General features: G+C 42.7%; 1 protein-coding gene across 1 annotated transcript in view; it reads left to right on the top strand.

The window, feature by feature from the left end:
* LOC146193436 (venom allergen 5-like) overlaps positions 1-14,625 on the top strand; it is a 70,022-nt gene extending 55,397 nt beyond the window's left edge. Inside the window, exons 4-6 of the mRNA XM_084600550.1 lie at positions 3,419-3,534; positions 6,894-6,987; positions 14,461-14,625. Of these exons, the coding sequence (XP_084456676.1) occupies positions 3,419-3,534; positions 6,894-6,987; positions 14,461-14,625 (375 nt within the window). The remainder of the gene's footprint in view (positions 1-3,418; positions 3,535-6,893; positions 6,988-14,460) is intronic.
* Positions 14,626-15,622: the final 997 nt, after the last annotated feature.

Raw genomic sequence — 15,622 nt, 5'->3', positions numbered from 1 at the left:
ACGGCTGTGCATAGGTGCTGAGGGACTACTAGTAGAAGGTCGGGGCCATCAGGTCGCATATTGTGCCGGTATAATATGCCGTCGTCGAGCACAAACAAACGAAGGGAAGGCTCATGGCGATAGAACAGCCAACCGTTTTTCTTTCATTAATTAACCCCCCTAAAAAAGGTTTCTTTTTGCATATTGCATTTTCCTGAGGAAGTAAACAACGTTATTAAAAAAAAGAAAGTGCCATCTAAGTGTTATTTCCTCATAATCACCTAGAAATAATTGTTCACAACCATAAATTCTTCCTGCATAAAGATGGGAGTTCATATTAGTTACCTAGCAAGAAACTATAGTCGATTACTCCTCACAGGGGAAGCTTTTGTAACAAAGTGTTGGTGCTTGGCGCCACCGCTGACCCTCATCCCCCATAGAGAAGCTGTCATCCACGCCGTGGTAAAAGGTTGAGGGGTAGAGGGAAGAAACCATGAACGGTGGCGGTCGAATCCATGTCCACTGAAAATAATGTTTCAGGCTATTTAAAGTTTACCGTCTTTGCCAAGAGTAACCGAGAAACCTAGCCGGCTGGAGGAGCAGGCGCAAGGCCGTGCAGCGGCGTGTCGTTTGCTGTCGGTTGCCGCTGCTCCCCGGCTCTGAGTGTAAACTTGCTGGCGTAAGGCTGCTCTCTCGCTTGTTTTTGGGACGATAAAATGTAAGCGGGTAGCGTGTGCGGCGTCCGATTTCGTGCTTTTCGAGCGCTTTGCTTCAGCAAAACTCGTTCAACGCTCATTTTTGACTGGCGCCATGAAGCTGCGCTCTCCATTGGATTACCTTGAGCGTCGAATCCCAGTACACAGCTCCCGCAGATAAAACAATTTAGAAAGTAGTTCCTTTTCGTTCGTTTCAAATTTTAGTACAGTGAGATAGGGTACTGACAATGAAACCTTGGTCTGGTTTTTGTCGCGATTTCTATTTTCGATAGCGACGCTTCGTTGAGCTAGAGAGCCAAAAAACGAGCGTATAATGTTGGCTCCTTTAAATGCGATGTAATTTGAATATTCCTCAAATCCCGCATTTGCTGCAGCTGGCTAACGCACAGAAGTGCGTAACAGCTTTCGCAGTTGTAACACCAAAATGAATGCCGGAAACGTTTTGTGCAGAGATTTCAACTGCCTGAACATTATTTGGGAATAGGGAACGATTGATGTAAAGATTCCTATCGTATGATCCCCCAAGGCCCCATGACTATTACGAAGGGTGCCTACGAAGTTTTTCTTTTTCTACGTGCTTCGAAACTGCCTCTGAGGCTTCATCCTATTGCAGCCAGGGAGTACAGCAAGGCCGGGAGTAAAGGTCTGCGAGCTTGATTTTGCGTTGAACTTAAAGGTTTTATTACAGCATCTTATTTAACGAGTTTGCTGATGCACCACTCTGCCAGCGGGTACCATACAAAAACACAAAAAAAGACAAAAAGAGCTCGCAGTTCAAAACCGCGTGTCAGGTTTTCTCTTCCTTTCCAGCACATACTTTTGTTAGGTTGGTCACATTCTGTTCCCATAAAAAAATTGAAAACTGCGGCACGTAATGAAAAAATGGGCGACCTATGTTTGAGGTGTGAGAATAACATTTTTATGCAGTTCGCAAACAAAGAGATTGGCCGGAGGTTGACGCATGAACATAATTACCAACGCGAAAAACATTACGCCCTTTTTATGCGTTAGCAAATAGCGCATTATGGGGTAGCGCGAGAGGGCCACTTGAAACAGTTGGAAATCTTATTTTCCCGCCTGCAGATTAACAAAGCGTCACGACAAATGAGGTCGGCACAATAGACAAGGAACCGCAGGAAAACGGGCATCGTGATTTTGAAGTCCATTTCCTTTCTTACTTTTGCGAGAATCCACAGGAGCAGAATAGCATGTATTTGCCCATTCGTTGCAACTACGGGGGCACAGTACGGATATTAAACGCGAAGACATTATAATGAAGAGCGCTTCTTCACAGCGCCAGCTAAAAAGAAGCGTTGAGAGAGTGATGCCTATGTGGAGCACTTCTCTCCGAAGGCACCAAATCAGACGCCGCATATAATACTCGCTGTTTTTTTTATCATCCCACATCCCAAGAAGGAGAGCAATGTTTTCATGCTTACGTCAACCAGCTTACACTCGCTGCCCAAGAGCAGCGGCTAGCGACAGAGATGGAGTCTCCGCCGCTCGGCCCCATGCATGCTCCGCCGGCTGGCGGGACTGCTCGGTTAGTTTTGGGAAGAACGGTACTTGCATAATGCATTTATGAATTCTGGTTGCTAAAAACTGCTACATTTTGCCAAAACAAAAGGTTTACAGCGTCGAAGCACTAATATATCCACAAGAAATTCGGATATATGGGAAACTCCAAGATTCCATAAATTCTACAAGCTCCAATGTTTGGCATACAACCTTCCTAATTACTAAAAAGATCCATAATTATATCAGGCCTGAATTGAAAACAGTTCAGGTCTTTATATTTAAAGCACTGAAGGCTATGTTGTCCTATTCAGTTGTAAGAACTGACAATTAGGATTTAAATACTGAAATGTTTAATGTCATGCCCAATGTGAATGTCATATTGTGAACTGTTCTTGTTTTCTGATTTAGGATGTAATTACTAGATAGTTCGATATATTTACTAATTTTCTAATCTCAATGTAAGTTTCGTTTTGAACATTTTATCAACCAATTTTTAATTATTGTTGGTTCTATATTCTGTTGCTGTGGCTTCGTTTTATGTACTACTGCCATGTAATGGTCTCGGGCCTCAGTCAAGCTTCTTGAGAAGCTTTTAGTTCTGGAGACAATAAGCTTGCTTTCTGGAAAAATAAAATCATTGCTTGATTGATTAATTGATAGTTCGTAGAAGTCAAAATTAAAGAAAAACGATATGAATAGGAGCATCGTTGCCCGTTCGCCCACTTGAAATCTGGCACATTTTTCTCAAATTTTATTGGTTTATGCGAAATCCTCGTAACACAAGCGAAGGAAGCCTATAAATACGGAACACAATAAAAAGAAATGTCGACTACAAGAAACAGTCATTACGCTAGAGAAAAAGATTTTAGACCCATCTCTAACACCTTTCACAATTCCACCAACGTTCCATCGAAGAATGCTAGCAATCTATCAAGCCCTCGGAAATGTCTTTTATAAAAATAATTTGAAGATTTTTGTTTTGTTTTGACTAAGAGAGATTGATTTTTCATTCAAAGAGTGGATGACATTATTGCTGCGTATTCTGATTGACAAACACTGCTTGCTGTTAAAGCGGCGTTTAACATTTTCCTTACGAAATTATCAGCAGCATGTTTCTTGCACGATAAAACAGGTACGTTGCTTTATCAAGCTGCTTCATAACTGAATGAAGCTGAAAACATTCTTATTCTCATCTTACACTGCAGGTAGCCTGGGCTGAAACGCGGTACGTGGGATGCGGTTACACGCATTACAAGCTCCGCGCGGACAATCAGCCACAGTTTCCCTTTAAGAAGCTCTTCGCATGCAACTACGCACCTGGGTATGTGGTCTTCATGCAATAAAAATGAGGTTGCTAATTTTTCATTGATTCAGCTATTAACATTGACAGCTTCTCTCTCTATGTGAATAGACCCCAGAAGTACACTTCAAGCTCGAGTCTAGTGCGCATGCATAAAAGGACGCTCTACCCTCACAACTTTGTTGGCCGCTACTGACAATTAGCTGATTCTTGTAGACGAATTATGTTAGGACAGCTGCAGTCAAGCCGTTCTCGCAGCCTAGAAGAGTATGCACTTTTAACACACAAACAAGACTTCTGCATACAGCAATCGTAATATTTCGGACAAAATCTTAGGAATAAGCAAGAAATGTTTTACATATCAAGAACACTTATAGAACGTTTTATAATAGATATTAAAAGGATGACAATAATTTAGGAAACTATTTATGTGTGGCTGCGCGCAAGTATTCATTCTTCAAAGAACCTAAAAGCATTTGTAAACATCTTTATCGTAACGAAACTCACAACTTAATTGGAGCTCTAATTATTGTACTTAACATTTTCTTCCATATTGGAAGAAAATATTTCAAAACAGGCTTCAAGCTTTACAGAACGAGCCAGTTGCTTGTGACATTGTTTAAAAAATAATTAGAAAATGTGCAATATATTTCTATTATATTTCGCTCCAAATATTCTGCTGCAAGGCTGATGACTATTTAAGTGTTCACAGCTTCTTTAATGAGAAGCGGCGCAAAACAACACCCACAAAAAATCTCTCTGAAGACATTGCAGAAGAGCATTGTTAGGAATCCCCAAGTAACTGCAAATACCTTTCATTTTAAACCGTTCAGAGCGAGTGCAATGGCAGAAAACAAGCTATTGATGACACGACGTAGTCAGAGTATAGGGAAGTAATTTTAAAAGATTACATTTTCCGTTAACAACTACACGACGAAAAGTATAAATTAATTTGTAAAAATTATGAAAGAAGAATAAAAAATTAATAATGTAAGCACAACTCTGTTTGCTCCAGATGATTGGAACTTATATTGATGTAGTTCAACCAAGCTGTAGATATTTACTTCTCCGCGAATTCACTCAATCAGAGCAGTACAAGTTATTCAGAATAATTAGAAGTCGGAAGGGGTATGCTTGCACTTATCTGCTTATCGCTAAAATATCGTGTTATACCACATGCACTTAGAACCTCAATAAACTAACATCAGTGTAAAAACAAAGAATGCCTGAACGAAACATGTATGTGACCATAGCAATACTGCCCACGTTATCTCTCAACATGGAAGAATATAGGGTAAAATAAAATATTTACTTACGTTTTACACTTTACTCTTTGCAAGTTGAGAACAGGCATAGCACTCAAAGAAAGCTTTTTAGATGTTATCCACTGATAATATTGAGATAGAATAGCGATGTGGCCACCATTATTCCGCATAATTTAGGTATATGCAGCAAAATAAGATATTTACGTATATCTTGGAGAAACCTTTTTTTCTAGTAATGTCAACAAAATGAGGACATATATATCATTCCTTGAAGACATTTCTGAAGCTATGAGCTGATGTTCATGAGAATAAAATATTTTTCCTTTCTTCTTTTGATTTTCATGGACGCATGTGATATAAAAGGAAAAAATATAGTGCTATAACAAAAGGAATCAATCCGTTCGGAGTTACTTGCTTGCGATTCAAAAATCTGCATTATGAAAAAGAAGCCTGCTAAATACAGCCTGTCGCAGAACTCTTCCCTGCAGGATTATAATATTTATGCTGTTTGTGGGTGAGGGCGAAATGATACATTTGAATGGAGGGCTTCATCAATAGGAAGGTGAAACAACTTTGTCCCTGTTTTATCTGTACATTCTTCTTGCATTAGGTCATTTGCCATCGGATGTTAAGTAGAAGTTACCCCCCTTTCCGAAAAACATTCTCGACATCGTGCGAAAACAAAACTAATGTGCATCCACCATACCATAAAAAAATATTGAAAGAGAAGTAATACTGTTACATATTTTTCGAGTTGGTGACAATATCGTAAACGGCAAACAAACAGGCAATTGTAGTACTGGAATCAGCCCCTTATTGGACTGACTGAGCCCGAAGATGGAGGAGGTCAAGAAAAGTTGAACTTCTATAATACTTGTGTACATGCATTTCTTGCTGCTGTCTTGATGCCTTAACTTGATCCAGTTCTGTGAGCACAGTTTAAAGGGGAAGATGTACTCTCCTGGCTGCAACTCCCAATTTCTCCAAGTTTGGGTGAATGACATTGAGCATTTAACGAGGCGCCACCTTGACTTCGCCATAAGTACTGAGCGGGGATACTGATTTTGTTTAGTGGGGTAGGTTTACATTCAGTCTCACAGGATCAAACAAGGTCTTAGTGGTTTCTGTGGTTTCCAGTACGCGATTGGCAAAGTATAAAGTGTTACGGACGAGGCCAAATGAAACATGAAAACTACAGGACTAGAGCCACGTTGTAGTGGCATGTAGAGGCGACCTATGTTTTGTGAATGATCAACCAACTCCACAAAACGACAGTTCTACTTGAATATTTGGTGTTAATCGAAGCTTCAGCACTGACCAAGCCATTTTTTCCTGTACATGCCAGTCCGAAATGGCCCTGGTCTTGCCGTTTCTTTGCCTCCTTTTTCCTCGTCCATCCCACTATAACCTTTCAACATCAGCCCAAACAAAAGATGTACTTGACAGCATCATGTTGTAACCTGCGACGTCAATAATCGTGCACCAAAAGAAGGCCGTCGAAAAATAGGTGATATCATAAAGGTCCCCGTAGCGTACGCTTACATTTGTTGAGAAGTGTAGAAGGATGTCGCATTGCACCTCCTTCTCAGGAAATTTTCATATCAATAAACTTGAGAAACGCATGCGAATGATGAGAGATATAAACACACTTTTTTCATCTGGACATCTCAGGATATTGTTTGCGCTCTACTGCTACTCTGGGCGTTCCTTATGGGAGTTCTAAACTTCCCGTTCTGGCATTAATCCAAGATCTGGACAAGCTTTCTTCCCCACTGGTATTGACGAGCAGCGGTTGCTGAATCACACTCACCTAAGGAATAGGGGCTGTTGTAGAGCACAAAACCTATGTTGCTGCCCAAGAAACATTATTCGATAACAAGAAAAATGAAGTTTATAAAAGTTAACACAATCAAAATTGACCACATCCTGACTGCTCATTATCAATGTCGTCGTTCGTGGCATAATTTTACAGAGAACATAATGGAACGTTAAGTTTGTGTGATACATAGTTTCGTCAATGGTACATTACATTTATCAACTTTGGTCTTAAAGTAGTTGTTGTGTTTGTATCAAAAAGCAGTTTATATGTATATCTATTCCTTTGTGTCTTTTTAGCGGAAACATCTTACAAACCTCTATGTACAAGATTGGCAAGGCCTGCAGTGAATGTCCGTCAGGAACAAGCTGCGATGAAGCGACTGGTTTGTGCGTAAGCAGATTTCGCATCACAGACCTCATAGCATTCTCAGTTTGTCTCAATTGCCGCATGGTCTTCTGATGCGCTTTCAAATGCGTTTAATGTTAAGAATACAACGCACCGAAATGCATGTTTTGCAAGAAACTATTTACGCATCGTTCTTTGTTCCCCTATGAAAGACAAAAGTAGCCTGAAAATATAGGAAATCGATATATGAATTTACTCGGATATGATGCGCAGACGCATGAGAAGTGCATACTCTTTATTGACACAAATTAAGATCCTGAGATGAACAAAACCTGTTGCTATATTTTACCTTGATGGCTGCGTTGATATGAAGACCTCGTCAGTGCCTAATCGTTTCACTTCTGAAGATCATATTGCGCCACGTTTTCTGAAACGATCTAGAGTTAATTTATGGGCTTCAAAATCTAAAAGCAGATTACGCTGAGGATTGCCGTAGTGGAAGGCTGCGGATGATCGTGGTCATTGGAATTCTTTAAGGTGCAATAACATTGCTCAATACAGCAGCCGTAATGCGTTTCGCCCCAGTCAGATTATAACCGTTGTGATGTTGTCGAATGTATTCCTAGTGGTTCACTTGTCGATTTCTCTACCCTGCTCAAAAATCACGCATTGTGCCACACCGGTTTTTATTGAACCTAAATGGTCCGGTATACATCTCAATCTGGATTGGCTGGTCTTTAAATCGGGGCAGGTACTACGGGCCGGCACAAGTGGCTGGAGCGAGAAGGACCAGTTCGGTGTGGAGCTCATTCATAACAGACCAAGTCGGCTGCGATAGTCAAGCTGCACTAACCATGAAAAATATGGGTTTCACACCAAAAATACCGGTCTAAATTGCACATCAAATCGAACGGGGCGGTCTGAAATGTAGCTGATAAACTGAATAGACCATGTCCTCTGTGGAACCGACACTGGACAACCAGCCTTGTATGGAGCTAATGCCGGACCAAGTATCCCCATTTCCGAACTGAAATGAATACCTGTAAGCTGATAAGGATATCAAAATTTGTTTAGCAACTTTTTGTTTTTGGGCTAGTTGGTTCATGCTTTCAATGTGGAATCCTTTTATCGCAACATATAACGGACAGGACTGGCGCTAACTAACAGCTGTTTGTAAGATGAAGAGCTATGATATGACGAGATGCGATATGATGATCGAATGCTTTTGGAAATGTATCTTTGTACGCGCATTCTTTCTAAATAATGAGTTGCGAGCTAGCGCCTGTCCTGACCGTTATGTGTTGGCTCAAAAGAATTCCACCTTTTAACAAGAATGAAAACATACACTTTATGCATTACAAATATTATGTATGCATGGGATAATCTGTTTTTATAAATACATTGAAGTTATAATGCCATCGTAAACTACCCTATCTACGGCTTCAGCTCACCGTATCTCTTGTTGGGCGTCGTCCCCGCGTCCATATGTGTTATTCACCAGCAACAATCAGTGCAGCTCATCTGAAATGCGGAAGTGAAAAGAGCACAAAATTTATGCTCGTACATTTCAAAAAGATTTCGTTAACCACAGTAGTATTCATTTATAGTTAAATATCAGATAACGCTTCCTTGAGTGCTCACAAATGCAAAACGCTTAGTAGGAATTGCACTAATGGCGCTGCTGCTCCGCTGCCATCATGTAAAGCTACAACATACAATATGAAACGTATTATGACGCTAGATATCGCTATATGTAACATGAATGTCATGCGTTTCAAAAGGATTGCGAAACAACCAGCACTGGCTATTTAAAATATTCGGAGATCTGGCTGCAAAAGCTAATGTGTTATACTGAAGAGCGAGTTTGGTGACTCATCGCGATACCCAGGAAATACATTCGCGTGTTTAAACGCGATCGGTGAATTATGACACTTGAGAAGATACCCGGAGTGAGAAATAACAAAATTGCGCTAGATAAGAAGAAATATTAGCATGATTTCTAAGCCTCGGCATAGGATAGTTGTTAGCGTGGTCGGCTTGGTTGCCGAAGGTTTTAGTGGGTGGAGCTCCGAGGTTCACTTTTTACGTTTTTATTTCTCGCTATTTGTAAATGCAACAATATTAATTTACAGCTGTGATATTTCAAAGTGAGGTTATCCTTTTTCTCCAAAATCAAGGTCGGCTTAATCACTCAGGAAAATTCAGAATGACACCAGTGCCTGTTTTCATGCCGGTTGAGCCTGCATAGCAAAGCTCTAAGGAATCCGTTAGGGGTCACCCCGAACGTTTCTAGGGGTCACCCCGAACTCACCGCCCTTTCTGTCTATTCTAAGCTTTCCATTTATTGCGATAAAGTGTCCAATTTCAGATTCTAATACCAAAGAATACGTCGTGCGCGCTACGGTCACTGCCTGTTCGCAGAATAAAAAAAAAAGAAACTGATAGCCCAACAGGGAGTGACGGCTGCTGAAGGAATAGCAAAAAGAATGAGGGAAGCTAACCTGATACCTTCCTCGCCTCGGCAGAGAGTTCTGGGCCATGTTCCCAGTCGACGCTCGCGCGATAACCTTCAAATCGCGCTCGACTGTACAAGAGGAAGAAGAAGATCATGGTATGTACAAATGCAAGAAGATGCGTGGAGGGCTCACACAATCTGCCCAGGGGGTCGGAAGTGGCCCGCCTGGCTGCTCCTAGCCAACCGATGTAACGAGGCGCACAAAGGACTTCAAGCGATATAAATGAACAATTTCAGTTCCATGGTGGCGTCGGTCGGCTGGGGGATCAACAGGTGTGACATGGTAGTTTAGTAGGGAAGTTACGTTGATGACCTTGTAGGGACCAATATAGCAGCGTTGAAATTTATCACTAAGGCCAGAGGTGCGCAGTGGTGTATAGAGCAGTACTTTGTCACCAGGACGAAAAGAGACCACGCGATGCTTCGAATCATAGCGACTCTTGCGGTCTTGCTGGCACGCTTCTGTGTTGAGGCGGGAAAGATGACGGTATCTGACCACACGGGATAAGAACTGGGCTGGTAATGGTGAGGAGTAGTCGGGCGTAGAGAAGAAGGAAGTGTCGAGGATTGTGGGAGGACGGCCGAAAACGAGGAAAAATAGATAGTAACCGGAAGTCCGCTGTACTGCAGTATTATAGGCGAATGTGAAAAATGGTAGAACAGTATCCACATTTCGATGATCCGGTGATTTACATGGATATCATATCAGATAGGGTGCGATGAAATCGCTCAGTCAGACCGTTAGTCTGGGGATGGTAGCTTGAGGTTGTCTTATGGAGGGTGGATGACGCACAAAGAACTTCGGATACTACTGTCGATAAGAAGGCCGTTCCGCGGTCACCCGAGGAGTGCCATGATGCAATACAATTGACCGCAAAAAGAAATTAGCTACCTCTTCAGCGGAACCAGTCGGTACAGGGGCAGTCTCAGCATAGCGTGTAAGGTGGTCGACAGCTGTTATAATCCAATAATTACCCCCACTGTAGAGAGGTAGGGGACCATATAAGTCGTTTCCGACTACGTCGAATGGTGTGGCGGTTCAGGGAAGAGGCTGTACGAGGCCAGCGGGGGAAGAAGTCGGCCGCTTGCGACGTTAGCACAGATGGCAGGAAGCAACGTATTTAGCTACAGTGGTAGACAGGCCGAGCCAAAAGAATCGTCTTTTTACGCGGTCGTATATTTTGTCAAAACCAAGGTGACCTGCAGTAGCGTCATCGTGGAAAGCCGCTAGTATACGTCGGCGAAGCACATGCGGTACGACTGGGAGCCAGCGAGTTCCATCAGGATAATACACGTAGCGGCGTAGTATGCCATCTTCAAGCTTGAAGTTGCGAAGCTGTCGGCGAAGCCTAGCGTTGGGTGGGCTCGGAGCGCCGATAAGGCGGTCGTTGATGGGCCAGCAGTAGGCATCAGATAACTGCTGTGAGCGGAGAGCGTGCTTGTTCTCAGAGCCGTCAAAAAAAAACTGCAGTGATATGCGTCGGTGGAAGCGATGATCGGCTGTGGTCAGAGGTGGGAATGCATTGTGAAGAAAAACAGCAGGGTGATTCTGAAACCGGGCAGCGAGAAAGAGCGTCAGCGTCTTGGTGTTGGCAACCCGATTTATAAACGACGTCGAAATGATATTCTTGCAGGCGTAGAATCCAACGGCCAAGTCTGCCTGTCAAATCCGTAGAGGACTCACAATATGTGTGTGTGTGTGTGTGTGTGCGCGTGCGTGCGTGCGTGCGTGCGTGTGTGTGTGTGTGTGTGTGTGTGTGTGTGTGTGTGTGTGTGTGTGTGTGTGTGTGTGTGTGTGTGTGTGTGTGTGTGTGTGTGTGTGTGTGTGTGTGTGTGTGTGTGTGTGTGTGTGTGTGTGTGTGTGTGTGTGTGTGTGTGTGTGTGTGTGTGTGTGTGTGTGTGTGTGTGTGTGTGTGTGTGTGTGTGTGTGTGTGTGTGTGTGTGTGTGTGTGTGTGTGTGTGTGTGTGTGTGTGTGTGTGTGTGTGTGTGTGTGTGTGTGTGTGTGTGTGTGTGTGTGTGTGTGTGTGTGTGTGTGTGTGTGTGTGTGTGTGTGTGTGTGTGTGTGTGTGTGTGTGTGTGTGTGTGTGTGTGTGTGTGTGTGTGTGTGTGTGTGTGTGTGTGTGAAGAAAAGAAGCCAACAGTCGGCGAGGCCAAGAAAAGGATTGGGGATTATATACATTTTTTTAATTTTTACCTCGGTAATCACAAAAATTAGTGATGTAATCTGTTTAGGGGAAACAATTAAACACAAAGTAGAAGGAAAACAAAAGTACTGATGGTGGCAACCAAACCCACGACCTCCGAATATCGCATCCGGTATCTTCGAACTGAACTACATCGGCCGCTGCCACACCTGCTACATTCTTGGATATTAATGTTGCCTGTATGCGAACCTTCAGAGTGTTCATCAGTGCCACCCTCAACCATAGCGGTGGACGTGGAACGTCCTGTGTTACCGCCAGCGTCACGAAGAACGTGATGACGAGCGAGGGCGAAACCTGGGCTATAACCCTCTTAAGCTACCTTTAGCTTCAAGACTGCCAGAACCGAGACCCCCGTAAGCTACAAGCAGTAAATGAAAAGGAAATGAGGTTGCTTGTTATAATACATGAAGGAAAGAAGCCAACTGTCAGCGATGCCAAGGAAAGCATTGGGGAATATATTTTGCTTTATTTTTTACTTTTTACTTCGTTAATCACAAATTAGTAGTGTAATCTGTTTAGGGGAAAGATCATTAAACACAAAGTAGAAGGAAAAACAACGTGCCGATGGTGGGAACCGAAATCCACGACCTCCGAATATTGCGTCCGGTTCTGTTCCAACTCAGCTACATCAGCCGTAGTCCCACCTGCTACTTTCTTTGGTAGTAATGTTGCCTTATAAAAGTAAAAAATAAAAATATATATATAATCCCAATGCTTTCTTTGACCTCGCCCAAAGATAGCTTTACGTGGTGGCATGAGAAGCGATGGAACACGGCGACAGGACAGGAGCAGAACAACGCGATGACATGACGATGAAATATGCTTTAATGACCAGCGGGCTTGGCGCGAGCGCTCCGCCCCGCCCCACTGCCCGCTTCGTCATCTTCGTAGCATTACCCGGGGCCACCGAGAAATCGTCCCGTTCGATTGCTAGAAATCCATTGCATGACTTGACGATGAACGCAGACACAGGATTGGGACATGAAACGCTGGACACCACAATGAATGCCATGCTGGGAGGAATGCTTGCACCGGAGCATCAAGTCCAATCTTCAACGTTTGCCGAAGGCCAAGGCTCACGGACACGCCGAACGGCTTAGGCGGGGGAGCTGTCTTCGCTCGACTGGTCGTGAGGTCGCTTCGTCGTGAGGTCGGTAGGGTTCGTAGGATGGGCTTTGGGCTCTTCCTGGTCGTCGTGTGTCGTGGTCAGGGCTGGGGCCGAGGCTGGGTACAGCGGCTGGTCGTGTCTGAGCTCTGCTAGAACCCTCTAGCACAACTTTCGCTTTCGCCCTCGCTCTTGATCACGTTCTACGTGACGCTGGCGGTAACACAGGACGTTCCACGTCCGCCGCTATGGTTGAGGGTGGCGCTGGTGAACACTCTCAAGGTTCGTATACAGACAACAATAATACCCAAGAAAGTAGCAGGAGGGACAGCGGCCGATGTAGCTCAGTTGGAAGAGCATCGGACGCGATATTCGGAGGTCGTGGGTTCGGTCCCCACCATCGGCACGTTGTTTTTTTCTTCTACTTTGTGTTTAATTATCTTTCCCCTAAGCAGATTACATTACTCATTTCTGTGATTATCGAAGTAAAAAAATAAAAAAAGACATAAAACATAATCCCCAATGCTTTCCTTGGCCTCGCCGACTGTTGGCTTCTTTCCTTCATGTACTATAACGAGCACCCTCATTTCCCCTATATATATATATATATATATATATATAAGAAAATTGATCCTATAGATAAAAGGAGAAATTAAGACAAGTTACGTTTTCACTTTCCGATACAGGAGCCTATAACTATGCTTTGCTCTTATTTTTTTTCTTCGTAATTTGTTTGGTTCACGAACGCTTCCCTGATACTCGTATTGTGTGTTTCCATTAATAAATTTCCTACGCTTAGGATTAGTCATGTTTTATTTATCAGCGCACTGTTTGCACTGAAGTGTGCTGGGTTGTATTGATAGGCTCATTTATGTTGTAACTTGTGTGGGAGTCTCCAGTACATCAAAACATTCCTATGAAAGCTAATTTGCTTAAGATACATTCCTCTTTCGTAGATGTCTATTGTCTGCTTTAAGCAGCACAATGATGTCATTTGTCTGTATCACGCAGTAGAAGCATGATAGGGCCTGCCCTGCGGTCACTAGAACATATAAGGTGAAGCGCAAGCACGCTTTCTCTTGTTTTCAATCCACAAACCTAGATATTCTTATTGGGCAGTGTGCTGTCTAACCCGGCTCATGCATCATCTGCGCTCGGTGGGTTTTCCAATACCTAAAAAGCTATTTCAAATTTTTTGCATGTATATTTCAATTCAATGGCAGTGGAATTTAAAGGCTTCCCAGTACTGCACAAACTCTGGTCACGGTAAATATGATCGCACCTATTAACGAACCCTCCGTTAGGATGTTCCGTGGGTACTAACACTATCTAGGGGCATTGAGCCTTGCACAGCTACTGAACGAAATGCTTCGCGGACAATAATGTCATGTCTGTAAAACTATGCTCAAGCTGCCTAAATCGTTCCCTCTTCGAGTTGCCTCCTATATGATTATGATATAAACTATGGAACGTAACGGTCTAAATTTTATGGCACTGAAACTCAATTTCTGGTTTAGAAATTAACCATAGGGTAAGCTTCAGCTAAAGAGCAAAGGTAAACAAGAGTTTTTTACCCTACTGTGCCTCTTTTGTGAAAAAATGTGTACAGTCAACAAGTAAAAATACCTGATTCTTGCTCAGTTTACATAGTTTTTTCTTTTTACAACGCACTCTATATTTCTCTGTTGTGCAGCACACACCTGGCGACAGTGACGGCATCGGCGAATCTGTGGAAAATGGCGGCGGTGGCTCGCTCTGGTTATTAGCTGGTGTGCTGCTCGTGGGCGGTGGACTCGCTGTGATAATTGGCGGTCTTGTCTTTATGATGAAGGGAGGATCTGCTGAGGAGGGTGTGTAAACTTAGAGACGCGCACAAATAACGACACCATTGTTTCAGCTGTAAAGGATGACTGGTGTGTATTGCTGTAAGGCTGCTCCTAGTCGAGCGAGTATATGTTACACAGGTTGCCAGATAACAAATTAGGAAAATACTAAAATGAACAGTTTCTTGTCATTCGCAGGCGATCTCGATGTGGTTAACTGATTTTACACAGTTAATTGTTTTTTACACTGTTTAAATTACACAGTTTCTGTGCAAATTCAAATTTAGGTAAAAAAATGTTCTGAAAGTAGAGTAATGTACGATCTCACATGCAGAACTGAGGACAATGAGTACAAACTACAAATCGCTACACTCAATAATGAACGCACGTGCTGAATGTATAATGAACACACGCTTCTCCAGTCTGAATTTTTATTGCATCCATTTAGAAAATTAAAAGCGATCAGCAAATACACTTGTTGACAATATGGATTTGAGGGGCCTTTTTTGAAAGTTCTTGTGCAAAAGTAAATTCCAAACAACCTGCACTGGCAAAATAAAGTTAAGTTACAGACATGCTTGCAAATGCACTGGTGTAAACTCGCTGGAACCATTCATTCAGAAGGTCCTGCATAAAAATATTTTTTTAAATATTTTTCATATGTGTATAAATTCATGATGGTGCGCTGAAGGCATTGCCTAATGAGCTGAATTCAATGCCTTATAGTAAACTCCAGGATCTGCATTTTTCAGGGTTCTTTAAGACAGACAAGATTCCAACAACCTGTAAAGGCACAAGAAAGCTCAAAATAATCGAGCAAGCCAAACGCAGTGGCAGTTGAGCTACGTGCCTGGCTTTTGTGGGGTGTTTAAGAAAAGAAAATTACACACTGAGAAAGAAAACATCAAAATGAGGTGACGCCACTAGCATATATTCAAAATGCCCGAACCTATCATCAACGCAATTGAAATCATTCACCTAGTAGGCCATGCATAAAAAAAATCACTCATAGCTCGCATCACAAAACGAGGT

The sequence above is a fragment of the Amblyomma maculatum genome, chromosome 4, assembly GCF_055883805.1.
Source record: "Amblyomma maculatum isolate TAMU_Amacu chromosome 4, ASM5588380v1, whole genome shotgun sequence".
In the NCBI taxonomy this organism is placed as follows: domain Eukaryota; kingdom Metazoa; phylum Arthropoda; class Arachnida; order Ixodida; family Ixodidae; genus Amblyomma; species Amblyomma maculatum.
Note: the sequence above shows the minus strand (reverse complement) of the source record. Positions and strands in the feature narration are given on the sequence as shown.